The sequence below is a fragment of the Melopsittacus undulatus genome, chromosome 1 (assembly GCF_012275295.1).
Source record: "Melopsittacus undulatus isolate bMelUnd1 chromosome 1, bMelUnd1.mat.Z, whole genome shotgun sequence".
NCBI classification, from domain to species: Eukaryota; Metazoa; Chordata; class Aves; order Psittaciformes; family Psittaculidae; genus Melopsittacus; species Melopsittacus undulatus.
In genome coordinates, this window is record NC_047527.1 from 1,680,416 (window position 1) to 1,698,817 (window position 18,402).

The 18,402-nt window shown below is 51.0% G+C and overlaps 1 protein-coding gene across 1 annotated transcript in view; it reads left to right on the forward strand.

Annotated features, from left to right (window-relative positions):
• The first annotated feature begins 4,029 nt into the window (after positions 1-4,029).
• The window catches only part of ZC3H3 (zinc finger CCCH-type containing 3), a 150,991-nt gene continuing 136,618 nt past the window's right edge, over positions 4,030-18,402 (forward strand). Inside the window, exons 1-3 of the mRNA XM_034062216.1 lie at positions 4,030-4,087; positions 7,024-8,416; positions 11,697-11,893. Of these exons, the coding sequence (XP_033918107.1) occupies positions 4,042-4,087; positions 7,024-8,416; positions 11,697-11,893 (1,636 nt within the window). The 5' untranslated portion in view covers positions 4,030-4,041. The remainder of the gene's footprint in view (positions 4,088-7,023; positions 8,417-11,696; positions 11,894-18,402) is intronic.

An 18,402-nucleotide genomic window follows, 5' to 3' on the forward strand; every position in this document is an offset into this window, starting at 1 on the left:
GTTTGGGTTGGAAAGGACCGTAAGATCATCCAGTTCCAACCCCTGCCATGGGCAGGGACACCTTCCACTGGAGCAGGATGCTCCAAGCCCCTGTGTGCAACCTGGCCTTGAACACTGCCAGGGATGGGGCAGCCACAGCTTCTCTGGGCACCCTGTGCCAGTGCCTCAGCACCCTCACAGTAAAGAACTTCTGCCTTATCTCCAACCTGAACTTCCCCTGTTTCAGTCTGAACCCATCACCCCTTGTCCTATCACTGCAGTCCCTGATGAAGAGTCCCTCTCCAGCATCCTTGTAGCCCCCTTCAGACACTGGAAGCTGCTCTGAGGTCTCCATGCAGCTTCTCTTCTCCAGGCTCAACACCCCCAGTGTTCTCAGCCTGGCTCCATACAGGAGCTGCTCCAGCCCCTGATCATCCTCATGGCCTCCTCTGCACTTGCTCCAACAGCTCCATGTCCTTGTTATGCTGAGGACCCCAGAACTGCAGCCAGTGCTGCAAGTGGGGTCTCATGAGAGCCCTTGCTCCTCTGGATGCCCACACCCCACCAAAGCTCTCCTTATGGGTGAGCATTGAGGAGGTTCCCCAGTGTTCATCTCCAGCTCTGCCTTGCCCTATACATTGCTTTTCCCAGCTGACAGCTTTTGCCATAGCTTGGCCAAACAGAACCCAACCTCTTTCAGCTCCCTGCTTGCTGAGGCTGGGCTCTGTGGCTTCCCTGGGTTAAAAAGGAGCTTTTCCTCTGCGTGTGCTGAATTCATTTGAATTCCGAGCAGCCCCTTTCTGCAAAGCCCAGCTCTTTGTGCCAGCACCAGGCAGGGAACAAGCAGCTGGGAGCGGAGGAGGCTGCTTGTGCCAGAAGTGCCAACTGCTGCCACTTTAAAGCAGTTACGAAACCCTGCGAGGAGGGGGTTGTGATGGATTGAGCCTCATCCGAGGCTGCTCAAGGGGAGGAGAGCTGCAATCACTGCCTGCCTGGGCCTTGGCTCATTCCCATTCATGCAGGACTTTGCAATAAGGGAGGATGTGGAGGGGTTTTGTGCAGTTTTAGGGCTTCAGGGCCAGGCTCCCCCACTGCTTTGTGTTGCGAAATCTCTGCTTCCGTCTGCACAAAGTGGTTTATTCCTCTGGGTTGGCTCTTCCCCATATTCCACCATCACATTGCTTTAAAAGGCCATTCAAACACAGCATAAATCATTTATGGAATCCACCTTTCCGAGCAGGCAAATCCTGGGCTTGCCTCGGGGATGTTATTTGATCAGAGCTGGGATAGGCAGAGCTCCCTAAATGCAACGGGAAGTGAGATATCCCAAGAGAAAGCTTCTGGTTTAAATGATTTCAGGTTGATGATCAGTTGCTTTTATAATGTTCCCATCATGGGAGTGTTTAAAGGAAGCAGCTTTGTGCTGGTGCAGCTCTTTGCCTCAGCTTTTTTTCCCCAGAATAGTTTAAAAGGTAATTTTAGGCTGGGTTTTTATCTCCTTTGAAGACTTGAGGTTCTGTTATGGATTTGTTTAAAGTTATGGGGTTTATTCCCTTAGGGAAGAGCAAAATCAGTAAGAAAACAAAGTATAACATCCATATAAATGATGTTGTCTGGTTGTGTTCTCAGTGGGATGGAGACACTTTGTGGATACTCTTGATTTGACTAGGGGCTGCAGCACCTCCTATATGGAGCCAGGCTGAGAACATTGGGGCTGTTCAGCCTGGAGAAGAGAAGCTGCGTGGAGACCTCAGAGCAGCTTCCAGTGTCTGAAGGGGGCTACAAGGATGCTGGAGAGGGACTCTTCATCAGGGACTGCAGTGATAGGACAAGGGGTGATGGGTTCAGACTGAAACAAGGGAAGTTCAGGTTGAATATAAGGCACGGAATCATTCCCTTCTGTTAGCACGCTTGTGTGGAGGAAGGTTCTTCACCTGGACAAGGGTCTTCTTGATCTCTGTGTGTGCTTTTACTACTATAATGAGAGTATAATGAGGGTAGTTCACCTAAAGGACCCCCTTATCCTGTTTTGTTGGCTGGCTACATATCTACCTTGCCAGGCTGTCAAATAACTCATCCTACACAACAGACCCTGGGTGCTCTGGTTATGGCCTAGAGAGTAAGGACTAAGGCTGATGTGATCCAGAGAATAGGGGCTTCATGCAATGCACCACTGGATTTCAAGCAGCGCAGCAACCCGTCCATCACTGGTGAATAAATGCTAACATAACATGATATGACATAATATGACATAACATAACATAACATAACATAACATAACATAACATAACATAACATTAAGATGACATAACTAACATTAACGTAAATTAACTAACATTGAGATAACTAACATAACATAGCATAACATAACTACCATACCGTACCATAACATTACACTACATTACACTTGGGTTGGAGCAATCCCAGGCACAGCTACAGGTTGGGCAGAGAAGAGATTCAGAGCAGCCCAAGGAGAAGGACTTGGGCTGTTGGTCAATGAGAAAATGAGCATGCCCCAGCTTCAGTGTGTGCTTGAGCCCAGAACCCCCCCTTGTGCTGGGCTGCACCCCCAGAGTGTGAGCAGCAGCTCAGGGAGGGGATCCTGCCCCTCTGCCGCATGAAGAGACCCCACTTGCAGCACTGACTGCAGTTCTGGTGTCCTCAACAGAAGGACATGGAGCTGTTGGAGCAAGTCCAGAGGAGGCCATGAGGATGCTCAGGGACTGCAGCACCTCCTGTATGGAGCCAGGCTGAGAACACTGGGGCTGTTGAGCCTGGAGAAGAGAAGCTGTGTGGAGACCTCAGAGCAGCTTCCAGTGTCTGAAGGGGGCTACAAGGATGCTGGAGAGGGACTCTTCATCAGGGGCTGCAGTGATAGGACAAGGGGTGATGGGTTCAGAGTGAAACAGGGGAAATTGAGGTTGGAGATAAGGAAGAAGTTCTTTACTGTTGATACGTGGATAGACTCCACAATTCATCAAAGCTGTAAAGTAGGTACCTGTTTATTCAGTGCTGAGGCGCATAGGGGATAGCTCCTCCAAAGCATGCACACCTCAGGGTTGTTCTCCCTTTACATTTATTCTCTTAAGGTATACATAGACATGAGGTTGCTCAATTCACCTATACATATTTAGTATCTATCCCCGCTTCATATTATAATGAGCCGGAAGGTCCTTTGCACCTGCGCAGTGTCCCTTCTGGTCACGGGCAGGGGTCTCAGGATGAAGTAAATGAGTCTTCCTCTTGTGGGTAGGGGTCTTCAAGATGAAGTAAATGAGTCTTCCTCTTCTTAAACTTTACACCTTTTAACCTTCAGACATGGCCTTAGGGTTTGGTCAGCACCCAGTCTGCTTCTCCCCCACTTCTCAGTAGGACCAAACACCTGTGCTTTTGTCATGGTCTTATGGCTTGGTCGCCCAGTCTGCCTCTCCCCGGCTTATCAGCAGGACCAATCATCTGCTTTTGTCAGTAGAACTAGCATCTGCTTCTCCCCCTCCAGCAGTAATCTATGCCGTGGCAAGATGGCAATGGCAGGTACTTAGGTCAGACAATACTTCTGTTTAAGCAAAGGAATTCCTTTAACCCCCTTGTACAATTTCTCTGTATTACCCCCCTGTACATTGGTTACCCGTGTATCAAACTAAGGTACAGAACAGCAAAATTACAATATATAAAGGCCTTCTATTGATTTACAAACTTTCAAATATAATTATTTTTAACATCAAATTTCACCCTTTTCTAACAGTAAAACTTAAGCTAATGTGCAACAATGCGGGCCCCAGCCCTGTACACAGTACATACAAATGGGGGCAGCTGGGCCAGGCCAGGGCGGGGACAGAAGTTGGGCACAGCAACCGGATCTGGATCTGGATCCGAGCCGAACCGAACCGAGCCGGGCCCGTGGGACGGAGCTAGGCCCGGCCCACAGTCAGGCTCCGGCCGGACGTGTAGGCCTCAGTCTGTTCCGTTGCCTAGCAACGGCAGCCCCCACGTGACGTGCCCCAACGGCCGGCGCCGGGTGATGACGCAGCGGATGCGGGGGGGGTGCGGGGTGCTGCGGGGATGGAGGAGAGGGAGCGGCTGTGGAGGAAGATCCGGCTGCTGCAGGGTACGGCCTCAATGGCGGAGGGGGGATCGGGGCGTCGATGGGGGGGGACTGAGGGGAAAGAACGGGTTGGGGAGGGGGGGGGAACGATTGACGTGTCGGTGTGAAGGGATGGGATGTGGGGCCGGCTGTGGGGGGGGACACTGAGGTGTCGATGGGAGGAGGGCGGCTTGTGAGGGGTGCCGGGGGGGGAGGACGAAGTGTCGATGGGGGGCAGCGGGTTGTGAAGGGGAGTCGATGGAAGGAGGGGTTATGGGGGGGACTGAGGTGTCGATCCTATACATTGGTTACCCCTGTATCAGATATGGGGCACGGAAGGGTTGTGGGGGGGCTGAGGTGTAGATAGAGTGGGGGGAAGGGGTTGTGGGAGGGACCTGGAGGTTAAGATGGGTTGGGGGGGGACCGGGGCGTCGATGGGGCGGATTGAGGTGTCGGGGGGGGGGAATGCTGCGATTAAGGAGTCGATGGGGGGAAAAGACGCGTTTTGGGGGGGTGCTGGGCGATATGAACGGGTTGTGGGGGGGATTGAGGTGCGGGGGGTGGAGAGATATGGGGGAGGGGGAATCTGGGAATCCTGAACGGGGGTGAGGCCTATGAAGAGGACCTCGAGGTTGGGGAGTGAGGGGGGGGGCGTTGAGGGGGGACCCTCCAGTGTGTGTTTGTGGGGGGGACCGGAGAAGATCCTGGGAGCGCTGGGAAAGGGAAGGAATGAGGCCTGCGGAGGGCCCAAGGCATGGGAGAGGTGGTGGGGAGGCGACAATAGTGAGAAGTGGCCGAGACCAGAGAGTGCTGGGGGGTGTGGGCCCTCCCCCCAGGGGGATGTCCTCATGCTCCTGCAGGGCCTGTGACCCTTCTGCCTGGGGGTATCTCCTGCCCCACAACCCCTGGGGCTGGTGGCACAGAGCTGGGGAGTTGCCCTTTGTCATAGAATCATAGAAGGGTTTGGGTTGGAAGGGACCTTAAAGCTCATCCAGCTCCAACCCCCTGCCATGGGCAGGGACACCTTCCACTGGAGCAGGGTGCTCCAAGCCCCTGTGTCCAACCTGGCCTTGAACACTGCCAGAGATGGGGCAGCCACAGCTTCTCTGGGCACCCTGTGCCAGCGCCTTAGCACCCTCACAGTAAAGAACTTCTTCCTTATCTCCAACCTAAACTTCCCCTCTTTAAGTTTGAACCCATCACCCCTTGTCCTATCACTACAGTCCCTAATGAAGAGTCCCTCTGCAGCATCCTTGTAGCCCCCATCACACACTGGAAGCTGCTCTGAGGTCTCCACACAGCTTCTCCTCTCCAGGCTGATACTCCTCGGCATGGCAGAGGAACATAGGGGGGATTTAGATGTAGGTATATATTTATGTGCCCTTTCCCAGCTCTGCTGAGCATCAGCTCTTATTCTTAGCACCGACCCACTCTATTTATAGACTTCAAGGTAATTTTTCCTCATTAGTAAGGCCACAGATTCCACTCAGGCCTTGCAGGGATCTGCCCCTGGCCTGGAGCTCCTCTGTGGTGGGGGTGGGATGAGAGGAAGGAAAACAGGGTCCTTAAGGCCTCCTCCAGGAGAGATCTGCTGACGCTGCTGTTCCACTGGCAGCTCTGTGACACCTTGTGTAGGAATCGCTTTCCTACACTGGCATGTGCCTAAAACACAAGGCTCCAACTCTCTTTGACATTCCCTTTTGTTGGAAGGGCTTTCTCAACACTGAGGCTCAACAAGTGCAGACCCTCCCTAACTGACACGTATCTATTATCCAGAAAGCGTCCTTAGGAGACCAAAGCGCTGGGTGGTGGCTTGGCGGAGGGTGTGCAGTGACTCAACAGTGCAACTGGGGCCACCTCAGAGGCTCCTTGTTGTAGCTTTCAAGAAGATACAAGAAGATGGAGCAGGGCCTGGAGCACAAGAGAGATGGGGAAGGGCTGAGGGACCTGGAGGGTTCAGATGGAGAAGAGAAGGCTCAGGGGGGACCTGATGGCTCCCTCCAAGTGCCTGCAGGAGGATGGAGCCAGGAGGGGCTCTGCTCCCAAGGAACAAGGGATGGGACAAGAGGAAACGGCCTCAAGCTGCACCAGGGCAGGTTTAGATGGAGCGGAGGACCAATTCCTGCCCCACTGGGTGCTCAGGCATTGGAACAGGCTGCCCAGGGCAGGGATGGAGCCACCGTCCCTGCAAGTGTTCACACAGCGTGGAGACGAGGCCTCAGTGCCATGGGCAGTGGTGGCTTGGCAGTGCTGGGAATGGTTGGACTGGGTGAGCTTAAAGCTTTACAACCTGGTTGGTTCTATGTTTCTGTGCTTTGTGGTTATTGCTGGTGGTGCCTATTCTGGGCCACATGACTCGCCCTCAGGTCCTGCTCTGAAGGTACTTCTGGACACAAAATCAGCATTTTTAGAGATCAGGCTCCAAACCCAATAATGCAAAAATCCATCTGGCACCTAGAAAAGAGCAGAAAGGGGCAAAATGTGGCTGAGAGCACAAGTGGGGTGTGTGACTGGTCCGTTGGTGTGTCTGTGTTGAACTTGGACTAAACTCCTGTGAGATCACTTTTGTTACTGACTTCCATGAGGATGGAGGTAGTTTTTCCTTCCAGCAGTTATCTGAAATGAGGTTTGTGTGGAGTGATCCTCACTGCAGCATGAGGAAAAGCAGAGCTGTGATGTTGTCATACTCCCATGGGATTGGGGATGAACAGATCACCCATGTGTTGGGATTGATGCTGTCAAACTCCCATGGGGTTGGGGATGAACAGATCCCCAATGTGTTGGGATTGATGCTGTCATACTCCCATGGGATTGGGGATGAACAGATCACCCATGTGTTGGGATTGATGCTGTCAAACTCCCATGGGGTTGGGGATGAACAGATCCCCAATGTGTTGGGATTGATGCTGTCAAACTCCCATGGAATTGGGAATGAACAGACATTGTCTTCTCCTCCTTAGGTCTCATCAATGACCACAAGAACATACATGGAGATGCGCCGCTGCCATCCCAACCACCGAGGTGGAACCCCTCCCGGCAGCCTCCCTTCAGCAGGAGGGGGGCATTTTCAGCCAGGTACCCTCAGCAAGCTCCAACAAGGGATTTCCAGCAGCACCAAGGTCATTCCTGGAGGAAAAAGTATTCCCTTGTGAATCGGCGACCGGGAGCAAGGTGTGATGTTGGCAGTGGTGGAAGTGCCAGCACGTCTCAGGCTTTTGGAAGCTATGGGGACCGCCAGGCCTCTGAGCCACCAGAATCATCTCCAGAGAGACATGTGGACCTAACCACTGATGGTAACATAGTTGTGGGGATCCAGCTGCCCCACAGGCCTGCCCAGTTTGGAGATTCCAAAGAGTTTCCTGATGCTGGTTCTTGCTGCAAGCTGGAAACGATGGTCACAGCTTCAGGTGACAGGAAAAGGGTGCCAAAATCTCCATCTGTGAGCCAGAATGAAGGGAGGAGACCTTCTCTCTCTGTTTCCTTCACTTCATCTCACAGGTTTGTGAGTTCAGCCTATGTGAGTGTGGCAGATGAGCCCAGAACCGTGTTTATGGCTGGTGACGTGGCTGGGAGCTCCCCAGTTTCCTCTGGAAGCACCAGTGAAAGTGCCGTGACACTGAAATCAGAACCTCAGGAGCATCCAGTGTTCCCAGACCGTGACCCAGCTCAATGCTTGGTGTGGAAGAAGACAGAACCACCAGCTCCAGGGCAGTCCAGTTGTGAGCAAGACAGGGATGCTTCCAGAGAGACAAAGCTCCTGGGAAGTGGTGAGCCTTGCTCCAGACCTGCTGTGACTTCAGTGATTGGGATGACTCCAGTGAAGAGCAGGTTTTCCATAGTCCCCAAAGCTGTTGGTCACCTAAGAGCTGCCTCAACCCCCATCTCCAGCAAAGCTCCAAAGTTCAGGAAAGCCAATTACACGTGGGTTGCAAACCCTGGTAAATGCTCACGTGCTGTGAAGAGATGGGTGAGCCCTAGAGCTTCAGAAGGTGCTAAGAGGGTCACTGGTGGAGCAGACAGAGGTGCTAAACTGTCACCCAAAGCAGACTTGGGAGCAAAGGTGAAGAAATCAGGACTTCAGGCCAAGCTGGGGGTCTCTCCCAGCAAATACAAGTGGAAAGCCACCAGCTTGCAGACCTTGCCCTCCACCTCCAAGTCAGCATTCAGGTGGCGATCAGAGGATCAGCAGAAGCCTCCAGCCCCCAGTCTGCCTTTAGCCAGTGCTGTCTCACCACATCTGAGTGCTGCATCTGTTGGACTTGGTGGGGTGAAGTCCTCTTTTGGTGACACCACGTTGTCCAGTTACAAAGTGAAGAGTCGGACCAAAATCATCAAGAGAAAAGGCAGCGTGGGGTAAGTTGGTGGTTGTTGGTGGTGCTGGTTGTATTTTGTGTGCGTTAGCTTCCTGTCAGTGGCTATAAGTGAAATTCCAATGAGGATTTCTGTCTACTGGAAGGAATATTTGCCTTCCTCTTCCCAAGTGCTTTGTTGTGTCTGGAGCCATCCCATTTTCCAGGCTTGGAAGCTCTCAGGTTTTTATTGCTTTTGCAGTTTCTGTCTGCTTTAAGCTTTGAAACAACTGGGATTTCTTCTCATCTTCCGCTCCTGTTCTTTGCTGCAGCACTTGGGAGGCTCCTCCCTGACCTGAATAACACACTCATGTTCAAAGGGAAGGAAACGGCTGTTTGCTAACCACTTGTGTTGGGGGCTGGGGAAAAGAGGAGAAGTGGCTTGAATCCTAGAATTAGAATGGCTTGGGATGAAGGGACCTTGAAGCTCCAACCCCTGCCATGGGCAGGGACCCCTTCCACTAGAGCAGGGTGCTCCAAGCCCCTGTGTCCAACCTGGCCTTGAACACTGCCAGGGATGGAGCAGCCACAGCTTCTCTGGGCACCCTGTGCCAGTGCCCCAGCACCCTCACAGGGAACAGCTTGTGCCTAAGAGCTCAGCTCAGTCTCCCCTCGGGCAGGTTCAAGCCATTCCCCTTGGACTATCCCTACAGGCCCTTGTCCCAAGCCCCTCTCCAGCTTTCCTGCAGCCCCTTTAGGCACTGAAGCTGCTCTAAGGTCTTCTCTCCTTGTGGCAGAGGGGCAGGATCCCCCCCCTGAGCTGCTGCTCACGCTCTGGGGGTGCAGCCCAGCACACGGGGGGGTTCTGGGCTAAAGCACACACTGAAGTTGAGTCATGGGGAGCTTCTCCTCACCCAACAGCCCCAAGTCCTTCTCCTCAGGGCTGCTGCAACCAGACTGTGTTTGTGCTGGGGATTGCCCCAACCCATAATCCATTATATTTACGCCTTACCATATGTGGTCTGTTCACGTAAACCATTGCACAGACCTTGGGATGAAGTGGGGATAGGAGATGAGCTTTGTCCATGATGCTCTACGGGTATTTTCCTCCCTTTAGTTGCCATCCCTTTGTGCTGGTCACCTGTAGCCCAAAGCATCCTTCCTGTAGGCTCTTGCTCTTATCATTGTCAAGTCAGTAACATCTGTGGCTGTTGTACCCACTAGGGAGAGTGTCCTGTGCCAGTGCAGCAGATAACTCCTAGGGTCTTGTGAAGCAAGTTCTCCCCCCTGGCTGTGTCTGATAGGAACAGAGTACAATGGGGAGGTTATAAATGAAGCTTGAAGGAAGGAAAAGGTGTGTGGGCTGAGATACCTGCAAAAAGGGTTTGCACTGGGCTGGAAGTCGAAGGGAAGCAGATAAAGAGATTGGGACCAAAGTGTCTCTGAAAGCCAGTGTGTTGTGCAAGTGCTGTGAGGGCTTCATTTCACTGTGCTCCCAGTGAGGTAGCTGAGTTTGTGCTACTTTTCTCAGCAGGGCTGGAAGCAATCCCAGCCTGTGCTGCAGGAGACGGACAAAGGAAGGGATGCTGCCCCTCTACTCTGCTCTTGTGAGACCCCATTTGCAGCACTGGGTGCAGTTCTGGGGTCCTCAGCTTAACAAGGACACGGAGCTGTTGAAGCAAGTGCAGAGGAGGCCACGAGGATGCTCAGGGACTGGAGCACCTCCTGTATGGAGCCAGTCTGAGAACACTGGGGCTGTTGAGCCTGGAGAAGAGAAGCTGTGTGGAGACCTCAGAGCAGCTTCCAGTGTCTGAAGGGGGCTACAAGGATGCTGGAGAGGGACTCTTCATTAGGGACTGCAGTGATAGGACAAGGGACGATGGGTTCAAAGTGAAAGAGGGGAAGTTCAGGTTGGAGATAAGGAAGAAGTTCTTTACTGTGAGGGTACTGAGGCGCTGGCACAGGGTGCCCAGAGAAGCTGTGGCTGCCCCACCCCTGGCAGTGTTCAAGGCCAGGTAGGACAACAGGGGCTTGGAGCACCCTGCTCCAGTGGAAGGTGTCCCTGCCCGTGGCAGGGGTTGGAACTGAATGATCTCAAGGTCCTTTCCAACCCAAACCATTCTATAATAAATGGGGTTGGGTGAGGGTTGATGGCAGCTCTGTGACCTTTACTGTCCCACTGAACTCACAGATACCCTCAGTGTAGTGGATACGTGGTTTGGCTTCTTTCTCACTGCTGTAAAACCAGTCCTGAGCTCTTGAAAACTGAGGACTGTGGCCTTAATAATGATTCTGTTTTAAGCAATGAGCTGGTAACATGGCACCAATTGAGGAGCTGGTGCCTCAGTTCTGCTGTTTCCCAGATCATCTGCTTGGTGCTTCACCATGAGTTTCCACCCTTCTCTTGCCCTCCTGGTTTGCTTGGGGATGTGTCTATGAGTGGATTGTGCTTGGAAGGTCACTCTGGAGCAGGTTGCCTGTACAGGCTGGGAGTGTTTGGGATGTTTTGATAGCTGGGGAGGTGAGACCCGTCCTCATCTTGCTAAAGTCCAGCAGGACCCAGGGCACTGGTGAGGCTGCACCTTGGATCCTGTCTTCAGCTCTGGGCCCCTCACTACAAGAGGGACATTGAGGTGCTGGAGTGGGGTCAGGGAAGGGCAGTGGAGCTGGTGCAGGGCCTGGAGCACAAGAGAGATGGGGAAGGGCTGAGGGACCTGGGGGTTCAGATGGGGAAGAGAAGGCTCAGGGGGGACCTGATGGCTCCCTCCAAGTGCCTGAGAGGAGGATGGAGCCAGGAGGGGCTGGGCTCTGCTCCCAAGGAACAAGGGATGGGACAAGAGGAAACGGCCTCAAGCTGCACCAGGGCAGGTTTAGATGGAGCTGAGGAACAATTCCTGCCCCAGAGGGTGCTCAGGCATTGGAACAGGCTGCCCAGGGCAGGGCTGCCGTCACTGTCCCTGCAAGTGTTCACACTGTTGGAGATGAGGCCTCAGTGCCATGGGTTAGTGGTGGCCTTGGCAGTGCTGGGGAATGGTTGGACTTGATGGGCTTAAAGGGCTTTTCCAGTCGAAACCATTCTATGATTCTATCCTCTCCTACATCTGTTGAGCAGAAAGCAGAAGGGAATGGTGGAATTGTGCTGTCAGATCCCTCATTCTCCATCTGTGCTTTGCAAGGGACTCCTCACTTGCTTTATTACTTGCAATTCTCTGGTCAATATTTCTTACCCCCCCTTGGTCTGGGAGCAGTGAGGGGCTCAGTGACAGGAGCTTCTCTTCTCAGCTCTAGAATGGGTTTTGGTCACCTCTTTACTCTCTTCTAACTCTGTGGTGTTCCCTTCACAGCTCCCCAACAGATAAGAAGAGCAGCTTTCCACCCACCACGCCTCTGAGGAGCCACTTCCACCCCAGGAAGAAGAACTCCTTGAGGGGCAAACCTACTGTGACATCAAAGCGTTCCTCACCCAGGGGCCTGGTGCACATCACCAAGCACAGGCTCTGCAGGCTGCCAGCCACCAGGATGCAGGTCTCCACCAAGGAAGGTAGGACCAGCCATCCCAAGGGATGACGGTGTTTGCTGTGTGTGCTGGTGAAGCAATTCCAGGGGAAGCTTTTGGTTTGGAATTGAGTTATGGAGTCCTCCAGGAGGTGTATATTTGCTGTTGGTTGTCCTGGAGGAAACACTGAGGTGATGTTTGGCTGGTGTAAGGCTTCTGCCTCACCCCAGAGAGGTGTTGTGCTTTGACATCTCCAGACAAGGCCTTTTGAAAGCTGTGTCAGTGTGGTTTTGCTGGACTTGGCATCAAATAGGAAGGAAGAGGATGGCAAGGGCAGTAATATATTTGTAAGGCTAATATGTGTTGCATGGGGCAAAGGCTTGTCCATGCAATGAGGTGCTCTTCTAGGAGCTATGGACTTACCTAATGCACCCATATCTCAGTGCTGTTGCTACAGGCATGTAGTGATTTGCCTAAAATAGCAATAATTAGAGGAAAACCAGATCCATTGGGTTTTAGTTTGTGGCTGTGTCCTGCTGCCTTGGCTTGGCAATGGTCAGAGCTGAAATGAGGGACTCAAAGAGCTGCGCCTATGTGTGTGTGACACGTTTCTGTGATGTTCCTGGTTCTGCTGTTCAGTGGTGACATTGTCACAGGCAATTTGTGTTCGAAGAGCTGCGTTGTGATGTTGCTGTCTTTAGATGGATGGAAAGAAGAATGGGGAAGAAGGATCAGGAAAGGGAAAAGCTTTCTGTAGGAGGAGAAGGAGTTTCCTTTTCCTGTGTGTGTTTAAAGAGGGTTTGGAGGGGTGGCGAGATGCTGGGAGGAGAATTTTGGATCTGGATTTAGGAGGCAGGCAGGGGAAGGAGAATTAAGATGTACACTTGTGCAGTTGAGTTGATGGTCCAGCATTCGAGGAGTCCTTTGGCTTTGGGGCTGAATCTTCCTCTGTTTAAAGATGTCTTCAAACCCTTTGGTGCCTGGAGAGACACCTCCAGACACTCTGTTGGAAGCTGTCATGCAGTGTGTGAAGGCAGCACGTATGGTTGGAAGTCTTGGGCACATTTGCACTGTGGTTGCCCTTCTGTGATACCTGAAACCAGATGTGGTGAACACAACATGTGGCCAGATCCAGCTGTGACAGTGATGTGGGGGCAACAAGGCTTATCCTCCTTAGGTGATGGTGATGTGTGGGGTGGGGAATGCAGCTCTTCAACATCCCAAGAACTGCCCACTCCTTATTGTGGGTGAATTGAGGACTCAAGCCTTACAAAGTACTTGGGGGGACCTTTCTCTAGTATGGTATGACCAATACATGAATGAATCTTTATGCTGTAAAGCTCCTTTATAAAGGGCTTGGTGCTTGCTGAGAGCCTGATATGAGCAGTTCTGTAGACAAAGAAATTTGGGGTTGCAACAGCATTTTATGTGTGAGGAGATGGAGTTTCCCTGCTGCTTATAGGGATAGGAGGTGTTTGGATGATCCAGGAACACACCTGAGGTTAAACCTGATCCTTGTGCTGCATGCAGCTCCATGTTTACACCTGGATTTGTGCTGCTCCGTGGAGTTTGCTCAGCTGTGTGTGTCACTGAGGAGGTCACAACCAAAGCTGCTCCCTTGGGAAGGCTCCAGCACCAATAGGAGCTCACTTCACTTGGCAAGCATCTCTGCTTTGTGGACGCTGTCAGTCACACTGTGCCCAACCAAGGGAAGCTGCATATAGGTTAAGAATGTACAAAATGGATCCAAATCTTCTGCTCCCCAGGAGCCTTCCAGTGCAGCTGCCAAAAGCCTATTTTTTTTGGGAATGTATTCCAAATCCTCATTCCATGATTGAAGGTATTGTTCCCATCCTGAAAAGATGTTTGGTTTTAAACAGCATAGGGCTGAAAATATGCAGACAGAGTAGAAATCAAGTTGTGCTCCTGGCTTTGCTCAAAGTAAAGGTGGTAAATAAGGAAGTTTAGGGAAAAAATGGGATATAGGTTTGGAAGTGGCTCTTTTTCTTTGCAAACTGCTGTAGCTGCTGTTAAAATCTGTCTTTGGTTCTTATAAGCACTAAAAGCACAAGTGCCATTCCTGCCTTTTCCTGTGCCTATATGTGCGTGTGCATGTGGGAGACTGCTCCTACTCACTTCCTAAGTGCCACAAATCCTTCTTTTCCCTGTGCCTCTCTGTGCCAGTGGGAGAATAGACACTGATGCCTTAGATGGTGAATTGAAAATGTTGCCCCTCTCCAGGTTTCCTGTAGCCCCTTTAGGCGCTGGAGCCAGGCTTGTGATTCCATGCATGGATGTGGTCATGCTGGAGCTTGGATCCGCTGGGCTCTCATGGCAGTGTGGTGAGTGAGCATCCAGCAATGCTGCATTCCCAAGATCCCACTCTGGGATGCAAACTACACGTGTCAGGGCTGAGGATGGGAGGAAGCCTGGGGAGGAGCGTGCAATGCTTCATGCACTGAGTGTTGCTGCAAGAAGCTGGGTCAGCTGCTTCCTTCCCAGCTTTGCTGTTTTCCTGTTTGTCCTGTTAAACAGGCTTTTGGGATATGTAGCACAAGCACATACTGAATTCCTGCCTTTCTCAAGTGTGTAGCACAAAGGCTTGTCCATCTCCTGTCGATCCCATTCCCTTTTTGGACCCACCTGGACCTCTTTGATGTCAGCATTTCCAGCCACTGCTGAGACTCGCTTTCAAAGTGGTGTTTCCTGATGCTTTGTATTCAGAAGCATTTCCCTCTGTGGCATTCACTGTGGTTTCAGTTAAGGATCAGTGATCCTTAGAGGGATAATGGGAAATGGCAAAGTGGTAGCAGTTCTCTTGGGATCATTTGTGCTGCTCCCATGATGAGTGTTACACCTGCAGCTATTATCAGCTTAACCCCAAAATACTCCTTTGATCAAGGTGAACATTTAGTAACCACTCAGGAACTGGGGAATGTCCTAAATGGAAGTTGTTCTGATGGGATCAGAGAGCAGTGAAGCATTTCTAATGCAGTCATGCTCTACTCACCCAGGTATTTTAAGCTGGGGTGGAACATGTGTACAGGAGGAGCTCAAGTGCGTGACCAAAGCAAAGAGGAATAGAACATGTTCTGTTGCTCACTGGAGCCAAATGAACGTTGAGGAAACAGCCTTTAGATGTTGGACTTCTTGACCACATTGTGCTTAATATTAATGTGCCATTAATATTAAAAAATTCTCCTTTTTTCTACTTTTTCTTCCTATTTAACTTTTTAGGCTCTTTTTGGAGGGAAGGGGAACTTAGAAGTAATTGCTTTGCTGGGGGGAGTTGTGACTCCACTCAGGTAACGTGTCCCTGCTTTGGGTATGGACCTGAACCTGATGAAGCCACTGACCTTCCCTTCTTTGAACTGACTTCTGCACAGGATCTGCTTCATCCAGCACCTGCAGATATCAGCCTTCATACATATATTTATCCATATAAGGTGCAGATGAGATTGTGTTGTCTGGTGTAGGCAAAACAGTTTGGGTCTGAATCAGGGATCTGGCACAAGAGGGATAAAAGACAGTGGTTGCTTCTCTCCGTATCCAGGGAAGGATATTTAAGGCCAGGTTGGATGGGGCTTGGAGCAAGCTGCTCTAGTGGAAGGTATCCCTGCCCTGGGAGGGGACTGGAACTGGAGGAGCTTTAAGGTCCCTTCCAAACCATGGCATTCTCTGAAAAGCTGATCCAAAAAAGATCATCAGGCTCCTGAATATTGTTCTCAGGACACTAGTGTCACTGTTGCTTAGAGATACACCCTGTTTAAATACAACCTGAAGTTAACTGTGACTTCATAGCATCATGGAATGGTTTGTGTTCGAAGGGAGATTAAAGCTCATCCAATTACAACCCCCTGCCATGGGCAGGGACCCCTTCCATAGAGCAGGTTGCTCCAAGCCCCTGTGTCCAGCCTGGCCTTGAACACTGCCAGGGATGGGGCAGCCACAGCTTCTCTGGGCACCCTGTGCCAGCGCCTCAGCACCCTCCCAGGGAACAGCTTCTGCCTAAGAGCCCATCTCAGTCTCCCTTCGGGCAGGTTAAAGCCATTCCCCTTGGCCTGTCCCTACAGGCCCTTGTCCAATGCCTCTCTCAGGGTTCCTTGTATCCTGTTTTTTATATTTCTTTTTTCAAACATGTATTTTCATTTACTTTCCAATGATTTCCCATAATTGGAATTCCTTTTACAGCCTGAACTTTAAATTCCCCTGTTTATGTGTAGCAGTCCCACTGGGGTTGTTGCTGGGCTCTGCTTTCATACTGGAGAGCTCCTGAGATACAATCTGCCTTTCTGGATGCAAGAAGTAAGGGGAGGCCAGCCTATAATTAAGATGTGGGTGGAATTTCCATGGATGCAATTTCCCAACCCCTTTCTTTTGGCATCTGAGCCAAAGGATTTGATGTGGAGAATAAATATTGGACTCCTCTTCTGTCATTGCAGTGAGGCTATGTTGGAATTCTGTTGTCTACAGGCAAATGGCTCTCCTGAATTGGTTTCCTGGGGCTTATTTGGTAGAGGGGATTGTCAGTGTAACCAGATCTTGGTGCCTGCGTTGGGATGATACCGGTTCCTGTTGTGCTGTTTGGCCATGTGCTTCCCATTCACTAGGGCAGCCTTTATCTGCTTCCTCTAAACTGGAGATGGGGTTATTCCTAAGCTATGATCAGGATGTGACCTTTTTATTACTGGTTTTAAATGAAAATACCAACTTTTAAGGATGCTTTGACTCAGCCAGCAGGATGTGCCTCTTCCTCCTGTACTCCAACACCTGTACCAGCAGCGTGGATGCAGGGATCCCTCTCTTTTCCAACAGCTTTTTATTCCTGGCTCTAACTGGTGCCTGTTTGACATCATGCAGGATGAGGCTCTCAACTCTTGTTTTTAAGGGCAGACAGTTGAGGGTTTGCAGTTGTGAACCTTTCCTTACCCTTCCTAAAAATCAATGCCATTGCCCTCCTTTGGCTGCTGCAGCTCTTGTGCATCGCCACTGTGCTGTAAGTGTTCATCCAGTGGGAATTCCGCATGACAACGCTGTCATTTCTTATTCCCAGGGCTTTTTCTCTAGGAAGAAAACTAGAAGTGCTTAAATGAAGATGATTTTGTCTTAATTTCCTTTAATGGCAAAGATGTAGCAGCTCTGTGGATGGGGATCCGCATCACGCCTGCTCGCTGCGTGTCCAGCACCGGAGCGGTTTCTGTATGCTTCACTCCAAGCAGGAATACTGGGGATTTTGGGGAGCCTCTGGTGCGTCCCTTCCTTCCCCGTAGCCCTGCAGAGGGCACTCGTGCCCCTCGCATCTCCCCAGTCCACCTTTTGCTGGTTATTGATGGCCTAATTTCGTCTTTATGTGAAAGAAAGCAGATATCAAGTAATTTGCAGCAATAACCTGCTAATGCTGGGCCAGTATCAAAACTCCCATGTTCATTTCAAGTGGCAGATAAAACACTAATATATAATTATCCTTGCAAATTGGATTGTTTTAAATAACCAAAAGCCTATGGCCAGGAGAAAACTATCCCATTTCCCTTGAGTTACTATTGCAGTGTAATTGCTGCGTTCAATCAATTTCCTTGGCATTCCAAATTCCATCACAATCAACATTAAGCTTTATTCATTGTGATGCTTAAGAGCTGGGCCATTTCTCTCCTCTTTGCCTTAACTGGCAAAATTAATCAGGGAGAAGATTTGAAACATTTCCCCGTGCAGAAGAGGTCAGTTCTGCCACTCTATTGCTCAGCAGATAAGGGGGCTAATAAAAAGAAAATTGAATTACTAATGATCACCAAGACCAGAGTATATAAAACGTGGCAATCGCCTGGTTCAAGCAAAAAGAGAATCAATTTCCCTCGGACAAGGTGTGCTCATTCTTTTACTTGGAGAAGGGAGGGGGGGTTCAGATTATCAGCAATTGAATTTGCAAGAGCATAAACAGGAGGAAACAGGGAAGAGCCTGAAGGTGTAAAGGGCTGCAGGATAGATGCTGGAAGCAATTGCTTTGGCACAAGAGATAATGGCTTTAATTTAATTCCAGAGTGCATTGTTCAGCTGAGGGTGGGCTCTGAAACCCTCCTTGCCCTGGGGGAATACAGGATATTACAAGGATGCCAGCAAGAAGCTCCTCTGTGGCTTTTCCCCTCTGGAATATCCCCATTGCAGGAAGGACTGCTCAGCCCTGGGGCTGGGATTGCTTAGGCACAAGCTGGCTGGAAGCAGGAGGAGGAGGGAGCAAGAGGCAGATTTCTCCAGGGACCTTTGCTTGTTGTGTATTGGTTTGTTAAATCATTTGGGGCTTGGTTCAGTGCAAGAGCAGCACCTGAATGTGTGGCACAGAAACTGCTCATGGAATCAGCCAGAGTGGAAAAGAGCTTTAAGCTCATCCAGTCCAACCATTCCCAGCACTGCCAAGGCCACCCCTAACCCATGGCAGTGAGGCCTCATCTCCACAGTGTGTGAACACTTGCAGGGCTGGTGCCTGCAGCCCTGCCCTGGGCAGCCTGTTCTAATGCCTCAGCACCCTGTGGGGAAGGAATTGTTCCTCAGCTCCATCTAAA